General features: G+C 31.0%; 1 protein-coding gene across 10 annotated transcripts in view; it reads right to left on the reverse strand.

Annotated features, from left to right (window-relative positions):
* LOC132746852 (cytosolic carboxypeptidase 2-like) overlaps window positions 1–20,192 on the reverse strand; it is a 122,445-nt gene that overhangs the window by 7,518 nt on the left and 94,735 nt on the right. For 7 of the 10 annotated variants that reach the window (XM_060736121.1, XM_060736122.1, XM_060736124.1 and 4 more), the window contains 9 exons: window positions 17,246–17,311; window positions 14,073–14,331; window positions 13,516–13,548; window positions 10,855–10,893; window positions 8,996–9,043; window positions 6,953–7,025; window positions 5,581–5,739; window positions 3,735–3,906; window positions 24–53 (listed from right to left, as the gene is read on the reverse strand). In XM_060736121.1, coding sequence (XP_060592104.1) covers window positions 24–53; window positions 3,735–3,906; window positions 5,581–5,739; window positions 6,953–7,025; window positions 8,996–9,043; window positions 10,855–10,893; window positions 13,516–13,548; window positions 14,073–14,331; window positions 17,246–17,311 — 879 coding nt within the window. Of the gene's footprint in view, window positions 1–23; window positions 54–3,734; window positions 3,907–5,580; window positions 5,740–6,952; window positions 7,026–8,995; window positions 9,044–10,854; window positions 10,894–13,515; window positions 13,549–14,072; window positions 14,332–14,656; window positions 14,838–17,245; window positions 17,312–18,455; window positions 18,528–20,192 lie in introns of all 10 variants that reach the window. The other 3 variants (XM_060736127.1, XM_060736131.1, XM_060736130.1) reach the window with 2 other exon arrangements.

Below are 20,192 nucleotides of genomic sequence, written 5' to 3' on the forward strand. Positions count from 1 at the left end.
AGAGTCAATACACTCTGGTATACCTTTGGTACAGACTCATCACCAAAATGGGTCTGAAAAAATGAAATTTTCATTTACCTTTACACCTTTTTATCTGTTATAATAATTATTCAAGTACATATGACTAATTTGCGTTTACTTCATCATATACAAAATATTAAATTCATATATAATATACATAAATTTTATTCAACATAAAAAAGCAGCAATAACTTATATGATCAATGAATGTAAATTTAAAAAATTACAACATTTCATACAGAATTCAAGGAAATGCATGTCTTAATTGTTTCACCAATGTTATCAAAACAAATTAGTTATTTAGTTCTAATCAATAGTGCAAATTTGACCTGAAATTCATATGCGCAAACTTGAAAACAAAGTCTATTTTTTATTTTCTATATCATCTTAGAATAAGTAAAGTTACTGGTGGTAAATAGTTGTCATGTTTGATTGATTATTTAAACAGCCTAAAAACCACAAGCAACAACTTCACATATTGATTATTTTCCCAAATTACGTTTAAAAATAAGCTTATGTTAAATGTTAGACTAGCATTAAAACTGTCCCTTTTAGTAACAATACTTTATCAAGATAAAGATTAATGATTGTATTCCAGTTTTCATATATTTATCCCCCCCCCCCCCAACCTCTCCCCTGTGATACCTGTCAGTCATATAACCAAGCAACAAAATTTAACATTTAAAATTTTAAAGACTCCTTGAATGTCTTTCAAAAGACCATAAATGGAAGGAATTAAATAATAATCTTCTAGTTAGTATTATTTTTACATGCATTAAAATCGTTTTACAATAAAGTATCAATAATAATAAAATTTATTCATTCTTAAATATTGGCAATGATAAGAAGATCAACTATTGGCAATAAGGTAGTTAATACAAACAATGCCATGCAAAGCATATACAAAACATCATGCTTATCACAACCAAGAGAGTCATGATGGACCTATATCACTCACCTGAGATCCGTAGCTAGAATAAAGGTCAAAGGGTCACATTCAAGGTCATCCAAGGTCAAACACAAAAATGTAGTTTTACAAGTAAGTAAACTTGTAGATGAATCTATTGTTCTAAAATTAGGTAAAATGTATTTTTGATCATATCTTGGTAACTTACTTACTTATATAATCAAATATATTACCAGTTTCTCCACAAGCGACCAAACACTAAGCCCACATGAGTAAGAGACAAATCACTATTAATAGACTTAATGTCCAAGACTGTCATGGAAAAATTTTGCCTTTCCAGAGGATCTAGTTTAATCTGATGCTTTCTCTAAACTAAGCTCAGTGACACAAGCCTTTATACACTAAGTTACTTTCAGAATGGAGCCAATTTAGCCAGAGGACCTTCTGATGCGAGCTTTTAAAGTTCTGGGCAATATTGTTTCTGGGATCTTTGAAGATTTCCTTCCCAATATGTATTTTTATCATCTGTGACCTACTTGTGCTTCTGACTCATACCATTTACATATATCTTTGTAGTGGCTTACCAAAAGAACATCTTCTTCCAGGTGATTTAGAAGAAGATGCTGTTTAAAAAGAATAGTAGACAATAACAAATAATGAACAACATGTGATCACAAAATCTCACTACTGAGCACTTTGTGCTTAGGTGAGCTATACACAGCTCATTCAAATGAAACAAAGCAAACAAACAATATTGTATTGACAATTAACTACACTGTAAAAAATATGCTGCAACTGAACAGGGATGACAAGCAAAAAATCACCACTGAGCTTACCCTTCGGACTATTTTCTAATGCTGAATCTACTGATATATTCTGCTTTGATATTTGATACTGAAGACAGAGAAGAATTACTAGGAATTGGTGACGCTTTACTCACTAACTGTATAAAATATTTATGCCATACATTTGTATATCAGACAGTTTTTGTTGTTGTTTTTTGGGGGTTTGGACATCACACCAACACTGTATGTCATATGGCGACTTCAAGCTTTATTGATGGTGGAAGACCTTACATGCTCCTCCATGCATTGTTTCAGGCATGAATTGGCATCTGTTTCATAACCTAATGAAAGAATCCCAAAGTCTAAAGCAGGATTTAGACCCATAGTCACAGGTTTGAAGCCAAAGACTTTAACAACTCAGCCAGGGATACCCCTTTATCAGATAATCTATAAATTTAGTTGTCAGTACTTGCCATGCTTCTAAATAACTGCATCTCATAAATCGTTGTCATTATCAGTTAATATTTTGTTTCTTTTAATAAATTCTATTAATTATTATGTCTCTGTTATAATAAGAAAACTATTATCTACTGTCTAAAATATGTATTAAATAAGATAAGGAAATCATAACAATATGTTACTAATGTTACATCAAAGCATCAACAAGCAATAAAATACATGACTGTTTTAGCAATAAATTCTGGTTAGAAATGAATGCTTGGCATACACCTTCCATCATGATGTCTTTGATAGAAGTTGGCTTTAGTCGGTAGACAAGAGCATACAATCTTATAAAACAGTAAGTTGTTTTAAAATTTGACCTCATGAACTTGTGATACTTTATATGAAATTAAAGTTTCAAGTTAAACTGGGTAGAGTTTCTGAGATATTACAGAAAATTGAGATTTTAAGACATTCTCTAAGTAAAATAAGGGACATAATTTTGTCAAAGTGCAATAAAGAGTGGGGAAACTTGGCCTGATGATTGACTTAGATTACTTGTGACCTTTTGTTTTATACATTTAAAGTTCTCAATTTTAATCCTGTACTGGTTTTAAAGTTACTGAAGATAAACAATTATGATGAAATAGAATAAAGTGATTCCAATATTAGCTCTTTCCAAAAAATACTTGGTGGGGTTATTATAAAAGAAGAATTGTTAATTTCTGATTATGTTTATATTCTATACACAGAAAACTAGTTCCACAAAACTTACAAAACCTTATCAATCTATCTAATATATATCATAAGGGCTGTTCAAAAAGTTTGTTGAATGTTGTCATAAAAGCCATATGTATAGATATTTTTCGACAATTTTACATGCAATTCATGAATGTTTCAAAATTCTTACAGGTTTCTCAAATTACTTAGTAACAATATAAACCATATTATACAGCAATAATACTTTTAAACCAAATTATGCAGCTTGCCATCCTTCAGTTTTTGTTTTTTTTTGGTTACTGCAGAATGATTTACATGTATTTTATGTAAAAGTATTATATCTTTAAACTTTTAGTACATGTACAAAAGTGGGGCAGATCTTAGTAAACAGCTAGACTAATAGTTAACAGCTAGACTGAAAGTGTCAAGAAATATTAAATGTATTTAAGCAAATTCAGTTACTGTATTGTAATATTTATTCATATATTTCATAGTGTAGTGAAAATTATGTAAAATTTATGTTTAAATTGATTGACTATAAATTTATTATGATAAAATTCCATTAACTTTTCGAACAGCCCTTATACATTATGGAATTAAAACCATGTTTTTGTACTACATGTATATATTAACTAAAGGTATGTTCCTCAAACAGTTTCAAGTGCTTTTTCTTAAACTTTTTTTCAATATAAGTGGAAATCATGATCCTCAAAATGAAGCAAAAAGAAACAATCAATAAAATAAAGAAACAGTGCCCTTCTGAAAAAAACAATATATGTGACTATGAAATTCATGTAACTTTTAATATACATTTTGTTTTTGTTTGTTATTCAAAAATTTAAGACATAAAAGATAATTACCAATGGACCAGGATTGCGTTTTCTTTCTTCTATTCTTCGCTGCTCATTTTGTCCGGAGGATATAACATCTGAGCGTATCATATTAGAAGGATTGTTACTGAAGTTCATGGTTGGCTGAGCACTATTTGTGATATGACGTTGGACAGTTCGCATTGTTGACGGTCCACGTAAACTGAAACAGAAGATACCAATACACATGATATGAAAGAAAAGTAATTTGTAAAAGCAACTAAAGCTTTGTAAAAGCTGTTGAACCAATAATGAAAAATCGAATGTTATCTATCAGTGTTTTTTTTTTCTTTATAAAAATTAAGATATCTGACAAATAAAAGGATAATCATGTAATCTGTTACTCCGTCACAGTCAACTCTTCAAAGCTGCTATGATCCATAATCATGCGGACACTTTTAAATATTTAAGAAATAGTAACCAACACTGAGGGCCTTCTAGCATTATAGTTATCTCCCAGTCAGCCCCAAACATTGAAAGAAAGCTAGGACCAAAGCCAAATGATTGGGGCTGACTGGGAGGTCACTATAATGTGATGAGGTCCAAAATAATTGCACTATTTCTTATCTTAAACTGCACTTTACTAGAACAAAATAGTAAAACTACAAGAAAAGAAATCACTTTGTTTTAAAAAACAAAATTCCAAGTTAATTGTACTAAAAACTTCGAGCTTGTATGTTATATGTGCGTAATGTGGCAGGAATTCACCACTAAATTTAAACAGCCTGATTAAAATATAAGTGCCAGCTCAGCTGGACATTATATTTTTTTGTCAGACCACTGATGTCATCGGAAATATTACACTATTTAAAGGCCCAAACACTATTATATAGATAAAGAATAAGCATACATTGTATATATGTAAGGTTTAATATATTTGAATAGATTTTACTATTTATATAAATACAGTCAATCTGGTTGTTCAAAGAGAACATTTAAAGTCAGAATATTTAGAGTTTGTCTCAAATGTGCCTATAACATTGTTTAATAACACATCTATAAGTTACTCTTCAGGCTCTAAGCATTAATATAATTTGATGTCTTTATTGCTGTTCCATTTGTAGGCTGATTTGTGCCATTCATGTTTCCCCCCGCCACTCCCTCCATGTCCTTGATGGGTGATGTTTTATTTATTTAATCAGTCCCCAGCTAATTAGCTTGTTTTCACCACACACCCCCGTCCTTTTAACTTGTAAATTCTAAACTTTTGGCTTGGCTGGGTTGCTGGACAAAAACACGCTAATTTGTGGGAGCGCAGAGCAAAGTAATATCTATTAAACTTCGCCCCATGCCCTCCCTAATTAGCGTGTTTCACTCCGCGCCCCAGCCATTTTATTTCTTAAATCCTGCTCTGTGCCACCGCCATTTTAACTTGTCAATTCTTGACTTTTTGCTTGGTGGTGACGCAGGAAAAAAACACACTAATAAGCGGGGCGCGGGCTGAAGTTTTATTTATTAATCTTTGTCCCATGCCTGGCTAATAAGCATGTTTTTGCTCCACAATCCCACTGTTTTATTTCTTAAATATTGCTCAGCACCCTGGCGGACTGAAGTTTAATAAATAAAACTAAACCCTAATATTAAGTGTGTTTTTGCTCTGCACCCCCACCATTTTAACTTGTTAATTCTCGACTTTTCGCTTGGAGGGGTTGCGAGGCCAAAACATGAATGGCACAAATCAGCCACCATAGTTATAATAATGCCCATTTAATGTGTGTAAAAGGTCCGAGCTGATATATGATTGTAAAATTGACTTTCAAATTTTATATTTTTAGACTTTAATAGACCTCATTTTGAGCTCCTTTAAATGGGAGACTATGATTTTAAATTCACATACCTAAGATGTTTTTTAAATATATTTTGAGCATGGTAAGAAGTTGAATGATGGAATGGTGGATGAACCGGGGCTGATATGCTATCTTGTAGATAGGGCGTGGCCCGTGCAGTCACCGGTATTAGGTTTGCATCTATGTCACTGTCGCTCATATCTGAACTACTGTTAGATAGTTAGAAAATAAAAACATTCTATTATAATAAGCATTTTATAAGCATTAACTGCAGATACATGTATTAATATGTAAACACATTTCAAAATTAGGAAAAAAAAAACAGATATAAGTTAAAACATTTGGGTATGATGTGTTAACATTTTTTGTAAGCAAGCATTATAATTGCAGCTACCATTAAAGTAAAATTATAATAAAGATTTATACAATAAAATAAGTGAACAAAGCAACATATAACACTATAAGCTTCTTTTAAAGAAATGCATGTTGTTTGATACAATTATACAGTCAGAAGTTGTTATCCAGAACTTGTTAAATGTAATTTTTTCCAAGCCTAAACCCCTGGTACAATCAAACTTTTACCATTATAGCTTCACAGTGCACTTATATACCGTTTACAATAGATAAGTCATTTTGTTGTGCTTATCTTCAAATTAAGTTGTGACTGTAAAAGTTTGGTTGTACCCCTCCGAGTAGCTGGGAAAACCCAAAGTGCTTTTGTTCCAGAGCAAGTCTATTATTCACTTAAATACTGCAAAATCATTTTTATTTGTGGGGTACTAATATTTGTGGTTTTCGTGTATAGGACTCAATCCACAAATTTCAGATCCATAGAAATTATATTTTGTCTGCTTTTCCATTGTTTGTATGAAATTAGTAGTATTTTCCTCTTGTGCAAAAACATAAAATACACAAATTTAACCAAAAAATATCAATTTTTTAACAAAACCACAACAATTTGTACCAACAAAATTAAATCAATTCACAGTAAATATGTATTGACAACGAGACACAATGTTAATCAATTATTAAAGCTTAATCAACCCTTAACCTACTGAATTTCTAAAAATAGCCTAATTTTAATAGTATTGTTCGGCTTCCATTTTTGGAGCAGTCCAAAATCAATTTTGGGTATAATATCAAAGATGAAAATTTAAAGCTTGTCAATCAACAGTTAAGAGCATGCATGATCAGACTTCATGGGTGTGCAGGCTGGTCTGGTTGTATACCGTAGGCAAAAGGCTCACCACTTTCTGTGTTCTAGCAGGTGAAGGGTTTAACTCCTACTTTGCTTTTTATTTATTTTTTTTTTTTTTAAAGTTATTTTACCTCCCTATGTTCCTAACATAAATAATTATTGTCTTAACATTCAAAAATCTCAAAAATCATTCCAAACAAGATGAAAACATAGAAGAATTTTACCTGTTACCACCAGTAGCAGTGTTCTGTGGGGCAGTAGCTGGCAGCACCGCTGGGGCAAGGTCCCTGAATGAATCTGAAATATTCTTTAATACTCATCATTTTGTAAAAACTATTATCAGTATTTTTTTATAAGAAATAAAGGAAGCTAGAGATTTTATGAGTGTTATTACAGGGGTAGCTGCTTCCTTTGCTAATGCCATAAGAAAATCTTATAATAAATGGAGTCTGAAGCAGATGTAAACATATCTAGAAAAAAATATTGATAAATATCACATGTCTATGAATAATAAAGTTACATTACTTATTGTCCATGTAATTCACATAAAAAATATTATATCTGAGTTAACAAACTTAAAATATTAGAAAGTATATAACTAAATACATGTATATTATCATATACATTTATTATAAATAACATTTAAGTCATTTGTAACGCTTTTTTAAGCAGACCTTACACTGTAAAATCAAAATTTAATATTCATATGAAAATGAACTATTCTCAAAAATACAAATGCTTTCTTAAATAGGCTTATTCTTTATTTTGATTGTGGAAAGAATTTACTTCAATGGGCCTCAGTCTGCACAAATACCAATAACAAATAAACAATCAGTAATAGATCTGAGTTTATATTATGCTAGCATATACAAAATGTAATTAAATATATAGCTTCATATAGCCAATATTAAAAGTTATAGAACATATTCAAAAACAAATTGTAAATATTAGATAAGACAACCGCTGTAACTTACAGTGTTACAGACAATTTATCAAGCAGTTAGCAAACATCAAACATAGTTCACTTTAACAACACACAAAGCTGCAAGTTAATGCAATGATTCTATCTTTTATGAATTAACAAGAAATATTTAATCTGACTAATCCATACACCTTTGATTAAGTGCATTAACATTACTGTCTATATTTCTACTACATTGCAACAATTGTTTCTATAAACTAGGTCTGAATCAATCTGTGGAAAACAACAGAAGCATCCTAAGTGCCAAATCTTAATGCTCTTTAAAACATTAATTCCTAATAAGAAGATTAAAAAGCCTAATTAGGACATAAAAAGCCCTAATTGGGACTCACTCAAGTCTAATTCGGAAAAACAAAAACCTAATTAGGACTTTGTAACTCTTAATTAGAACTTACAAATTCCTAATAAGGAGTTATAGAAGTGTAACTTGGGGAAATCAAAATCAAATTTAAGGACTTAGTTACTCCTAAAAAGAGCTTAAAACCTCCTAAAATTGAATTATAAAAAGCCTAATTAGGAATTTGTAAGTTCCATTATAACTTTGTAACTCCATATTAGGACTTACAGACTCACAATTAGGAGCTATAAACCTAATTAAGAGAAATAAAACTCAACTTATAAATTTTGGAATTTTCTTTAAAAGAATTTCCCTATTAACATGAAACACAACTGCATTTGAACGGCTGTATAAAAGTTTGAAAAATTAGAATTAATTTTCCAACTAGCTGATCATGCAATTTTGAAATAGGGAAAGTCTTGTTACAATACCTTTTGGTGAATTAATTTCTTTTCCGAAGTATGTGAAAAAGTGTATTCAATACAAGATAACTACATGCATCTAGTTATTTACAATGAAACATTTTTAATGCCTAACACTGATAGAATAAGATTAACCTGTTTTCCTGACACCTTTATAAATATTCCATTTTATTCTATGTCAAGTATGATGCATATGATTCCTATATGAGCTGTGTCACGACAAAACCAACATAGTGGGTTTGCGACCAGCATGGATCCAGACCAGTCTGCGCATCTGCGCAGTCTGATCAGGATCCATGCTGTTCGCTTACAAACCCTATTACAAGTAGAGAAATTGATAGCGAACGGCATGGATCCTCAGATCAGACTGCACGAATGCGCAAACACACTATGTTGGTTTTGTCGTGACGCGGCTCATATGAATGATGGTAGAGAGCAATTCTCTAGTATGCCATGATGTATAATATTATATATTTCATATTTCTACAAAACTACAAAATAATGCCACAGTTTGTTTTTTTGTTACCAAAGAATTTCCCAAATATATGCACTTTATCCGGATGGAACATTGGACCTGAAAATGTGGGCACAATTAACTGTTTAATCATACATAAAATGTAACATTTGTCCTAAAAAAACAGATTACAAATGAATCAAGACAAAACAAACATATACTTAACATTCAGTTTATAATAATAAACAAGTTTCACCTTATATAGTGTTTAATATATCTCTTGAAATAATGTTTTAAGAAATTTAGCTACCAGCCTGAGAAAATTCAAAACTATTAAACTTGATAGGTAATAAGATGATGATAATAAGAAAACTAGATAATGAAACAAAAACTTCTCCTAATATTGCACTGGGCTTAACTTGACTTGCTCTAGAGCATAATGTCGTACTTACAAAATTTTCTAGGACCACAAAAGAGGCATACCAGTAGCCCAAATAGAAACTATGGTCAGTGACTGATCAGTATCATTGTGTGTGACATTTCGGTAAGAACCACACAAAAATCTGAACCAAAACTTTAATAGTTGTCAGGAGGAATAAATAAGTAAAAATGATCAGTGACATTCACTTAATTATGACCACTCAAGACACTTGAGAAATTTTAAGCAAGTGACTTAAATTCAGTGGGTGAGGAGAATGAACTATAACAAAGTAAAACCTAAACTGAAGTTTTTAACTTCAAAAAGAGAGATAATTTAGTCAAAATCAAAGCTAGAGTTATGGCTCTTGAAAACTACAAAATAACTCAGCTTTTAACTATGTAAAAACTCAGTTGTTAATGACATAAGTTGCATGCAAAACTTTTTGTCAGCAACACACCAACATTATATCAGGGTGAGTGGGATAACCCAGTACTAATTTTTCAATGGTAATGCCTCAGCTGACAATTTATATACAGGGTCAATCATAAAGACATGCACTTAGTTTCTTAAGCCATCAAACTTCTACTTGTTTCTAATATTTAATAATTATTAAAGGCACATTATGCTTCAAAAATGAAAAATGTTCTGCTTCTTTGCATTAAAGAGCAAACATAAGTTTCATAATGCTTAAACATTGGCTTTAGAGCATGTTAAATGCTTATTACTTGAAATAATTAGTGCTGAAAGTAAAATTATTTGCCAAAAAATTAGCCAAAAGTATACTTGTGACCACCATACAAAATTTTGTAGTTACCAAAAGCAAAAGATGATTTAGGTAATTGGTCATTTAAGTTACATTTTTAAAATAGGACACCAAAATGAAAAGTTTTTAAGAAATAAAAAAATATGTCTGAGGCATAATGGGCTTTTAAAATTAAACAAATTATTAAACAAATCAGCTGTCGGTTTAACCTAGGCTACTTTATTCAGAACTGCGTAGAGCAAAAGTTTCAGTCTATGTATTTTTCCAGTCTTTACTTATTAAATCAAAACTGTGGTCCAGTAGGAATCCCAATCTTTTGAAATCTTCATTATGAGACTTCATGGACAAGACCCTTTTCCAAATTGGGACAACAATCTATGACTGCCCCCAAAAAAAATCTTAAAAATTAAAAAAAATAAAAAAATAAACAACACTTCCTTATATCTCAGGCAAAAATAATAAATTTTTGTTAGATTCATTCTCTTTTAAAAGTAAAAATTATATATATTTCAGAAACAAAAATGGGAAAGATGTAGGGCTTTCTTTTTTTTGTAGTAGTTACACTTTCCAAAGATATAAAATAAAGTTTATAATAAATACTTCAATGCACTTTTATATCAGGATGTAAATGTTTTAAAACATCAAGCTTTAAGAATAAATACAACGAGTCCTGAAACTTTCATTTATTACATTAGTTTGGAAGAATTATGATTTTAAGATTAATTGCTACACAAACTTGATCCTTACCAATGTGTTCTGTGGCTGTGACATTAATTGGAGAAAAGTCTAGAAGGGACCAAAAATGATAAATATAAAATACAAAAATAAAGACATGCACATTATATAGAAAACAAACAAAAAGTGTGTACTGCAACATTTTTAAACAAGAAATAAAATAGCTAAAGGCGATGTATTCTCCCAGAAAGTTAAACTGCGCATTTGCCAATTTATTTCAATAAACACACCTTTCATAAAATAAAGGACCACCCAAAAGTTTCTTACAACCAAATATGAAAAACATCTACAGTTTTTCAGTGACCTTAACCTTAATTAACCCAAGTGATGCCTTATTCCAACTTAAGTTTAAGGATCACCTAAGGTTACTTTTCTACCTACAAAATATTCAAAATATTAGTCTATAATAAAGTGTGTAAAAGTCATATTGTTTTAGCAACAGTGACTTTGACCCATGCAAGTGACCCCTTAAGTTACTATACACAAAGCTAAAAAACAACTCAAGGTATGTTCCTACCAAAAATGAATGACATCAGTTAATAAATAAAGGCTTTTTTGAGCAAAGGCATAGCAAACATTATTAAATAATTAATGAATTAATGTTTAGTACTGAACTTTCTCTCAGACAAGTGGTAACTTTTCGGGGAGCAAAAAACAATGATAAAGATTGCTGAAAATTTTATGTGAAATTAAGGCCTGTTAATATCCATTTAGAAAACAAATATGTAAATAATAAATAAAATGCTTTGTGCTGCATGCAAAGTGTAATTCAAAGTTAATTATACCAAAAATGTGTAAATTTAAAATATTCAAAATATCATGCATCAATTACGAGATTGATATAATAATAGATGATAAAATGTTGTAAGGATTATAGAAGACTTTTCCTCACTTACTTTGGACATAAAATTTATGAAGATCCACTGAGGTTCAAAAGCCTAAAAACTTAAAATTTAATATCAACTTAGCCAATTAAAATGGGAAAGAAAATATGAAAAAATAAGAAATATGGTTACTAGAAATTATACAGGAAATCATATTTATAGTGAGTTTCTCAGTCCAGTGATTTGGGTTAAAAGCATTTAAATGTTTTTCATTTTTATGTCAATTTACACGCTGAATTTTGCACTATAGACCTACATGGAAGAGTTTAAAAATCTAGAGAAAACCCTTTAACCTTCACAACTTAAAATAATAGGGGCGTCTGATTTTGATCTCATTAGAAATTTCTAAAATTTCATTTGTGGTTGATTTTAATTCTTGCATATTCCTATATAATATGTTAGACCAGTTTTACTTGAACACTGACATAAAAGAACTTTGTCCAATAAGTGGGGAAAAACAGGTCAGAAAATATATATATGTATATATAAAAAAAATCATTTTCCATTTTAAAAACTCACTTGATGTAAGGGACAGTGATCTACCCTTTAACTTAAACTTATGAATGCATTCTGAAACACAACATATATTCAACAACAAGTTTCAACAAACAAACAATAAAACAATACAATCATACTGAAAACATATTTCACATATAAATGTGTTTACTTATCCATATTCCACCCCCACATCACCCTCCCTTCCCGTTCTCTCCCTTCAAGTATTATTGTGTGAATGACAATGTCCGTATGAAATATTCTTTTATATAAAATATGCATAAAACCTTTTATATAGGGCCATAATTATAACATGTCAAAATTTTTTATAATTAATATATTATATATTATATAATAAATATCAATAACTTACAACATAATTATGAAATGACTTACATGAAGTTACATCATAACCTAATGTTAACAGTTATAGTTCTATAAACTATGGGTTATAAGTACAGACTATTCATAAGGCTTATTTAAAATTGTTAATGTCTTAGCATACTGCAATCTAAACTAAATACTAATTCTACTCTTCTACATAACACAAAATGTTTATAACATTGATGCATTATAATCAATCCTCAATATTAGTTTACATTAAACACTAATTTTACTAATCTATGTAACACAAAATGTTTATAACCTCGCAATATCTGAACTTTGCCAAGTTAATATTTCAGCAATAAAGAAAGTGGTATACCTCAATTACCATCATAATATGAAAGTTTCATTTTTTCATTTTATTTTGTGATACTCTTACTCTAAAGAATGCAAATATATTTATGACTTGTATTTTTGTTGACTGTCACCTTAATTGCAGTTATGTAAGGAGTCAACCCATAACTACACAACGGTGATGAAAATTGGCCAATTATATATACTCAATCTTCCTGATAATTTGAAAATATAAAAATAACCTTTATTCTTGCTTTTTTTACAAATTTCTCATAGATGTCTACAGACTAATCCACAGATAATCCTCGTAATCATCGTCGGATAACCACAGCCAAACCATTAACATTTAACAGATTACAAGTTCCATGTTAATCACCCGTGGGTATCAGACGATGACACAGAATAAACTTTAGCGATTTACAAGCAAGTTGAATACTAAGTATGCTAATATACATCTAAAACCCTGACTGTTCAGATTATTAAATTATTAAATTAGTAGTTTGTTTTATAATGTTACAACGAATAACAACATAATTAACATATATATTTTAGAACAGAAGTTAAACATTTAGCATGTCTTCTAGTATTAAGCTCTACGTTCATTGTCACTACTTACGGGGTATTCGAACATTAGGCACATAGCAAGTCCCTACGACACAATGATACAATAATTTATTTGTCTCCGATTTATACAGAACATAAAAACTTACTACTGGAAAAACCAAAGATAAAATAAGAGCCGGTTGAACCGGGTGATGCTCCCCGAATAGGTTATGGACGCATAAAGTTTCATGTTGATACCTCTTGTTAATTCAGAGTTATATCGCGGACAAGAAAAGCTGTCGTACGGACAAAGCGGCGACTATATGCTCATCTTCAGGACCTTCAGGGAGCATAAAAATATACCATTTAGCTTCTGATGTGACATAAATTATTAAATAGCAAAATCTAAAATAGCTACAGTTATATTCAAGTTTACAAAATGAAAGTTAAATAAATGAATCTGCACAAAAGCAGCCACTTTTGGTGATGTCACGTATACATAACATTTACAGCTACAAATGCTAGGCTAAAACAAAGTGACAATATTAAGTCTTCTCTTTTAGGTCAAATACACTAGACACACTGTTAATAGCTCCAACCATTCTTGCTTTGGTTGCTAGAGTAACTTACAAGCGTTTCCAAGGGTCACAGAGTGATATGCCCTTGGTTTCATTTTGGCCAAAGTTTCCACTATTGTTGGCATTTTGAGACTATCAGCGTACAGAGACTTTGGTAAAGGCCTCGATGGCAACTCATTCCTGACTATGGGTGATATAGACTTAGGTAAATCCATGGGCTCTAAGGGTTGTGGTGTAGCACAGCTTTGCACGGAAACAACACCCCGAATAGTTCGGCATGATTCCATGTAAAAGTCTTCTTCCTCGTCAGACTGTTGTAAAGTATTATGGGTAAAATATTCTGAGTAATATTGTTATAATTCTTAATCCTAAAATACTCATCCTGTCTGCAATAAAAAGATTATTTGTTTCATAACTGACACAAATTTAACCCTGTTAAGTCATTTTGTTTCATTGAGACACATCCATTTTGTAGTTTCTTTTGAATGAATTCAACAAAAGAAATAATAATAATAAAGACGTAATTACATGTGTTTATAGAAAAATGTCAACAAAATGACCAGAGGGAAATATCTGTATCAGTTATATAAGTTTATAATAATGGTTTCTATAACAACAAGGTCATGGAGTACATACCGGCATGAGTATATCCTGTTCTAACATTGAGTCCGACCAGAGTTTGAGCAATATTTGATGTCCCTTCATTAAGGGCGACCTGAAGACGACGTTGAAGCTCATCATTAGTTAGTGAGCGCCTGAGTGCGGGCATCCCTGAACGGGGCGGGCCGCAATTACACACCCCAGAATCATCTACACACTAAAAGGTCAAGGACAAACAGAAGCTCTGGTTACACAGTGGTTAACTACATAGCAGAACTACTAAACAATACAATGTGGAAATCTCCAGTCACTGTTTCTCAATATAGCCACAGACAGACCCTTCATAGAACATAATTCTTTGTCTTTCAACTATACAAGAGTTGAAGTTAAAAGCCATAGGTTAAGTTTGATAGGCCTGTTATCTTCTTTATATATATATAGAACAGGACAAAAACAGAAAATGATCATTCTGGAAGATATCAAACTGAATAAATTATGTACTGGAAATCTCCACATCAACACAAATGAAATATAGCATTAGCCTAGAAATACTGCACCGCCAACCCCACCCCAAAACTCTACCCACAGTCTTCTTTTCCAAAACAGAAATAAAATAACTAATAATAAAATGCTTATTATTTTACTTTCTCTTTCTATTTGCATTCAAAACTCTCAACCTGTTGAACTTGTATAATGGATGAGCCAAGCTTCAAATTTGGAACAGTCCATTCAAAGAACAGAATCAAGATAACTGCACAGCAGCCTACAGTGTAGGGCCCTGTTAAACTGTATGGGTGGGCTGACTCCATTCTGGTTACATTTTGTTTTCAACAGGTAAAGAGGTATTTTAGTTTCTATCTGCAAGTGTATTATAAAAAGCAAATCCTATAATAAATTGAGACAATCTACAGACTGCAAATGTATTTACTACAAAAAATATATTTTATTTTAAATGATCCCCAACTAAATTTCCTAATTAATGCAATTTATTCCAATATTCTTGAATATTTAAAATATATTTTGATTTTTTAAGCACTAACTTATAAAGCTGACTTTAAACTTTGTTAGTTTCACAATCATGTTAGATAGATAAACCTCATTATGTACAAACTTTTGTTATCAACTGCTTTAAAAAGTTAGTATTAAGTAAAAATTTCAGGCAAAATATACATGTAAGTAACCAATGTTAACTTAAACTATCAGTTAATGTTTTGAGAAGTTTTGCTACGGAGTAGCTTTTCTTCCTGACAGTCTGATCTTTGACCTAGACACCCCCTGCATGCTCTGGACAAAATCTAGACACTTTAACAATTCTGGTGACCTTGACCTTGCAATAATTGACCTGGATTATGCAGGCAACATTTGTTTCATGATTTTGAACATTTGTGATATAATCCCTCATTTCAGAACTACAAAATTCTCCATACAGATATATTATTATTTGTAACTGACCTAAGATCTTAATGAATGACCTTCACCTTGCTAACAAGGGCCTAAATTGTGTGTATGGCACTATACATCAATATAGTGAACTTTTGTGTCACATTATATTAAAATCCCTTAATGCATTTGAAAGCTTTGCTCTGGACTAGCATTTTCACATGACATCTTAATATGACCTTGACTTTTGATATAGAAACCTGTTTTTGCAACAAATACATGTACTACATAGAGATGGTGAACATGGACATTTTATCATAATGATGACCTTGCTCTGTCTCATTTTGGCAAACATTTTTCATTGTCAGGATCTTTAAATCCAAGACTACTTAATTGCCCATATTTCTATTATCTTGACCTTTGACCTAGAAACATGTTTCATGCTAAGAACACTAATTCTGATGAGCATGACTGAATAGTAGTATGAATTTACAGTTAAATCCCTCTATGCTTGCTCTTAGCCAGTGATGGTCCTGTATGGCATGTTCTTTTAAATATCCATATAAAAAAGATTTTGATAGGATGCCATGGGCCAGACTGACAAAATTATATGTATACAGTCCTCCTCCTTAACTGTGCTTAATAAAGGTATAATTACCCAAGAAGAAGTAAATGATATATTCTAGTTTTAGGTATATGATCCATAATTATAAAGATGATTTACCTTTGCCAATATGTTGGCTTGGGACAAATTATGAACTATATGAGAACTGTTGTTTGGTACTATTTCATATTGTCACCAAATAATCTGGCCACCATAGATATTACAAAAGAAATAATGTTATTATTTGCATAAAACTTGATAAATTAACTTTATTATTTTTCATTCTTTCCCCTCCCCCTTCCCCCCAAAAAAAGCATAATAGTTGGTATCATCAAAATTACTAATTTTTTAATTAACATTTTCAAGGAAACAAAGTGCTGGCCTATGATCCCCTGACATCCTAACTAGGCAAGGTTACCTAAATGTAAATAAGTAATAAAGTTTCATGTGGGATAAATCTTTAAAAAAATGAAATAAATAATAAAGAGTAAAAAATACAAAAACTGAAGAAAACTGATATCTCCACTCACTTTTATTGGTTGAGCTTAAAACTGTTACAAAAAAATATAAACAGTCAAACTTCTGAACTACAAATTAGATATACACTTAAAGACATCCATCAAACAGATATACGCATGTACCTTTTCATAGTTACGCAATCTATGGTGGCCAGTGCACTCCATTATATCTGTGGTCTCACTATTTGACTTGTAAAAAGAAACAATTGCAATTCTTTTATATTTTGAATATACAACAGACATTACTCCTAATGTAGTCTTAACCACAGATACACAATAAGTACAAAGTGCTGCTTGATCATGTTCGGAACATGTCCGGATGTTATAAAGAAATTGCTGACCAATCCTGAGATTTGAGGACGTTTTATAACCTCGAGTGAAGAACTGCACAATATGGGTCAATGATTTGAATGGTATAAAATGTCTTTACCAGAACAAGTTAAGAAATACACAAGTGAAGTTAGCTCAATCATACGTCATATGAATTATAAATTTAAAATCACGTTATGTTAACTATCTTATGGTATATTATTCCTACGGAACCTTTTTCATCTTTTTTTAAGCTAATTTTTAAATGTTTTGTTATTTCTTAGAATGAATATAAACTGTAATTGTATTTGAATCACTGCAACATTGAATGGGCAAGAAAAAATGTTCTATAAGCTTACATATTATCATGAAGGATTCACAGCTACATCAGTGGCAATTCTAACAAGAGCACCACAAATGGTGCAGTTACGCTCGTCTGTTAAAAAGGGGCATAACTCCAAAAATATTGCTTTTAGATTTATGCCCCTTGTCTAACACCCGCACCTTATCATGATAAGCAAGTATTCAAAGTTTCATGTTGATAACTTTTAAAATATTTAAATAATGGGCTATGTTTTAAGTTTTTACAAGAACACAACAACCACACAAACGACAACCCAGAAATCACAATAGCTCAACTTTTTCTTTGAAACAGACGAGCTAAAAATAATTAAAAGTGAAGAAAAATTATATGCAAATTAGCAAATAACATTGTCTTTATAATTTATGAACATTGCAGTAAATGCAGTGAATGAAAATAAAATCAACCCTCCAAAAGGAAGTGCTCTGGTGAAATCGAATTTGCCCTCCTTTCTAAGCCAAATTTCTGTGCATGATTCGTGTGTTATTTATGAAAGGTTATACATAACAATCATGTTGTTATCATACATAGAATGGAAACAATGTGATTTTTATTTTTCATAAAGCCTTTTTCCAACTATCAGAATAAATTTCTAAACAAGGATTAGAAAAGAAGGCAGTTTTATGCTCGATAAGTACGACACAAAAAAGGCGAATATTTTACCGAGTCATATGACGTATAAGATTGAAGTTTTCGGGCCGGGAAACGGTCAAACTCATAACAGCTGTAAGGAGTCTACGAGAATAGTAGAAAGTAGTTCAATACAGGAAAGTTAAAGTAAGAGAGGATAAACTTCATGCAGTATTCATTCATAAGTCAATAAGGCTTCAGAGTAATGTAATCTATTATTCTTAAGCTATCTGCAGCTGAAAAGACTTAAATCTGTCTGGCTGAATATTGAAGACTGAATATATAGTAACACCTTAGTCTGCTGGAAGTGAAAGTGATTACGCTAATGTAACTTTTGCTCAGGCTAGAAATATCATATTTTTTATGGTATATTTGTAGTTTAATTTTTTTATTTTGATATTGAAATCTTTAACGGATTGTTCCAAATTCAAAGCTGTCAGTCTTACAATGCACTAAACAAATTCAGCAGCTTAAGGGTTTAGATTAATCAATAATTCAGTTTTTGTATTTTCTGATCGTAAGATCAGTAAATACATAGCTAACATCCACGGTCTAACACAAAATTTCCTAACAGTCCTAACAACGCAAAGTAGTTCTCACTCAAAACTGCTTAAAAACCAGCAATTTAAAAGAAAGAATAATTTTTAATGTAGGCATTTAACGAATTACAGTGCATTAAAAGTTTAGATTAGTCAACAGAAATATGAGGTTACAATCACAAATTTCGCGGATGACTATCGTTTTTACCCAATGAAAAATGTTCGGCTATTTCCGTAAAGCTTCGGATTATCATGAATATCATTTTTTATCAATGAAAATGCTATTTTTAGCTATGTCGATTACCGAATACTCCAGAGCGTAGTACACAAATAAATCTGACTGTCGAGTAGTGGAATATATACATGTCGGACTGTTTTGGCGAGAAGATTTTCGCTAAATTATTTTCATCAGTGTTAAACAACAGGTTTATCGTGAACAAAATACCTCGAAATTAATAAGGATTACAAACACGAAATGGAAATTCTCAATTTAGAATTACATAATGTATTCGTTTTTGTTCAAGGTACATATGTATAACTTCGCCGTGGTGCAGAGGTAAGCGGTCTCGTTGAGGGTGTGAGAGGCCTATGGTTCAAATCCTAGTCGAGGCAATTCTATTTTTTTTTTTCATGCAAAATTCCATATGTATCAATCTCAAACTGTTATAGAAGAAAATCAAAACGCTGTCGCTGCGTAAGATGAATTATAGTATATAAAAATAAACTTATACAGGAAAGTACATACAGATATATAGTCAGTATTATTTAGATTGCAAAAATCAGAAAATACCATAGAGCTGCAGCCCTTTGATTTTACATTGAATGGTAACAATATTTTTTATCTTTTATACGGCCATCACTTGTTAAGAAATATAAGCATATAGTATTCTTTTCAAATAATTAAAATTTATATATAAAAATACAATAATTTCATTCAAATAATTTTTCCTTATGACTTATGAAAGAATCTGAGTAAATATATAGTAAAGTTTATTTTCATTATCATGCAGTAATCATGCTGCCTGCAGTTTACATTTAAATGCAGTTATCATATTTTCAACAAGGATTGTTAACTCTGTTTTCATAAATTCTGTGAGTAAATTAGTCTCTATTTAAATGGGCAATATAGACAATTGAGACAACTTATAGAAACTAAATTTTACTACTTTTGTGATGTTTTATATAAGTATATTACATCTGAATTATGGCAATGCCAAGTTAAATAATTCAG

The sequence above is a fragment of the Ruditapes philippinarum genome, unplaced genomic scaffold, assembly GCF_026571515.1.
Source record: "Ruditapes philippinarum isolate M1 unplaced genomic scaffold, ASM2657151v2 ctg387_1_1_1_1, whole genome shotgun sequence".
Classification (NCBI taxonomy): Eukaryota; Metazoa; Mollusca; class Bivalvia; order Venerida; family Veneridae; genus Ruditapes; species Ruditapes philippinarum.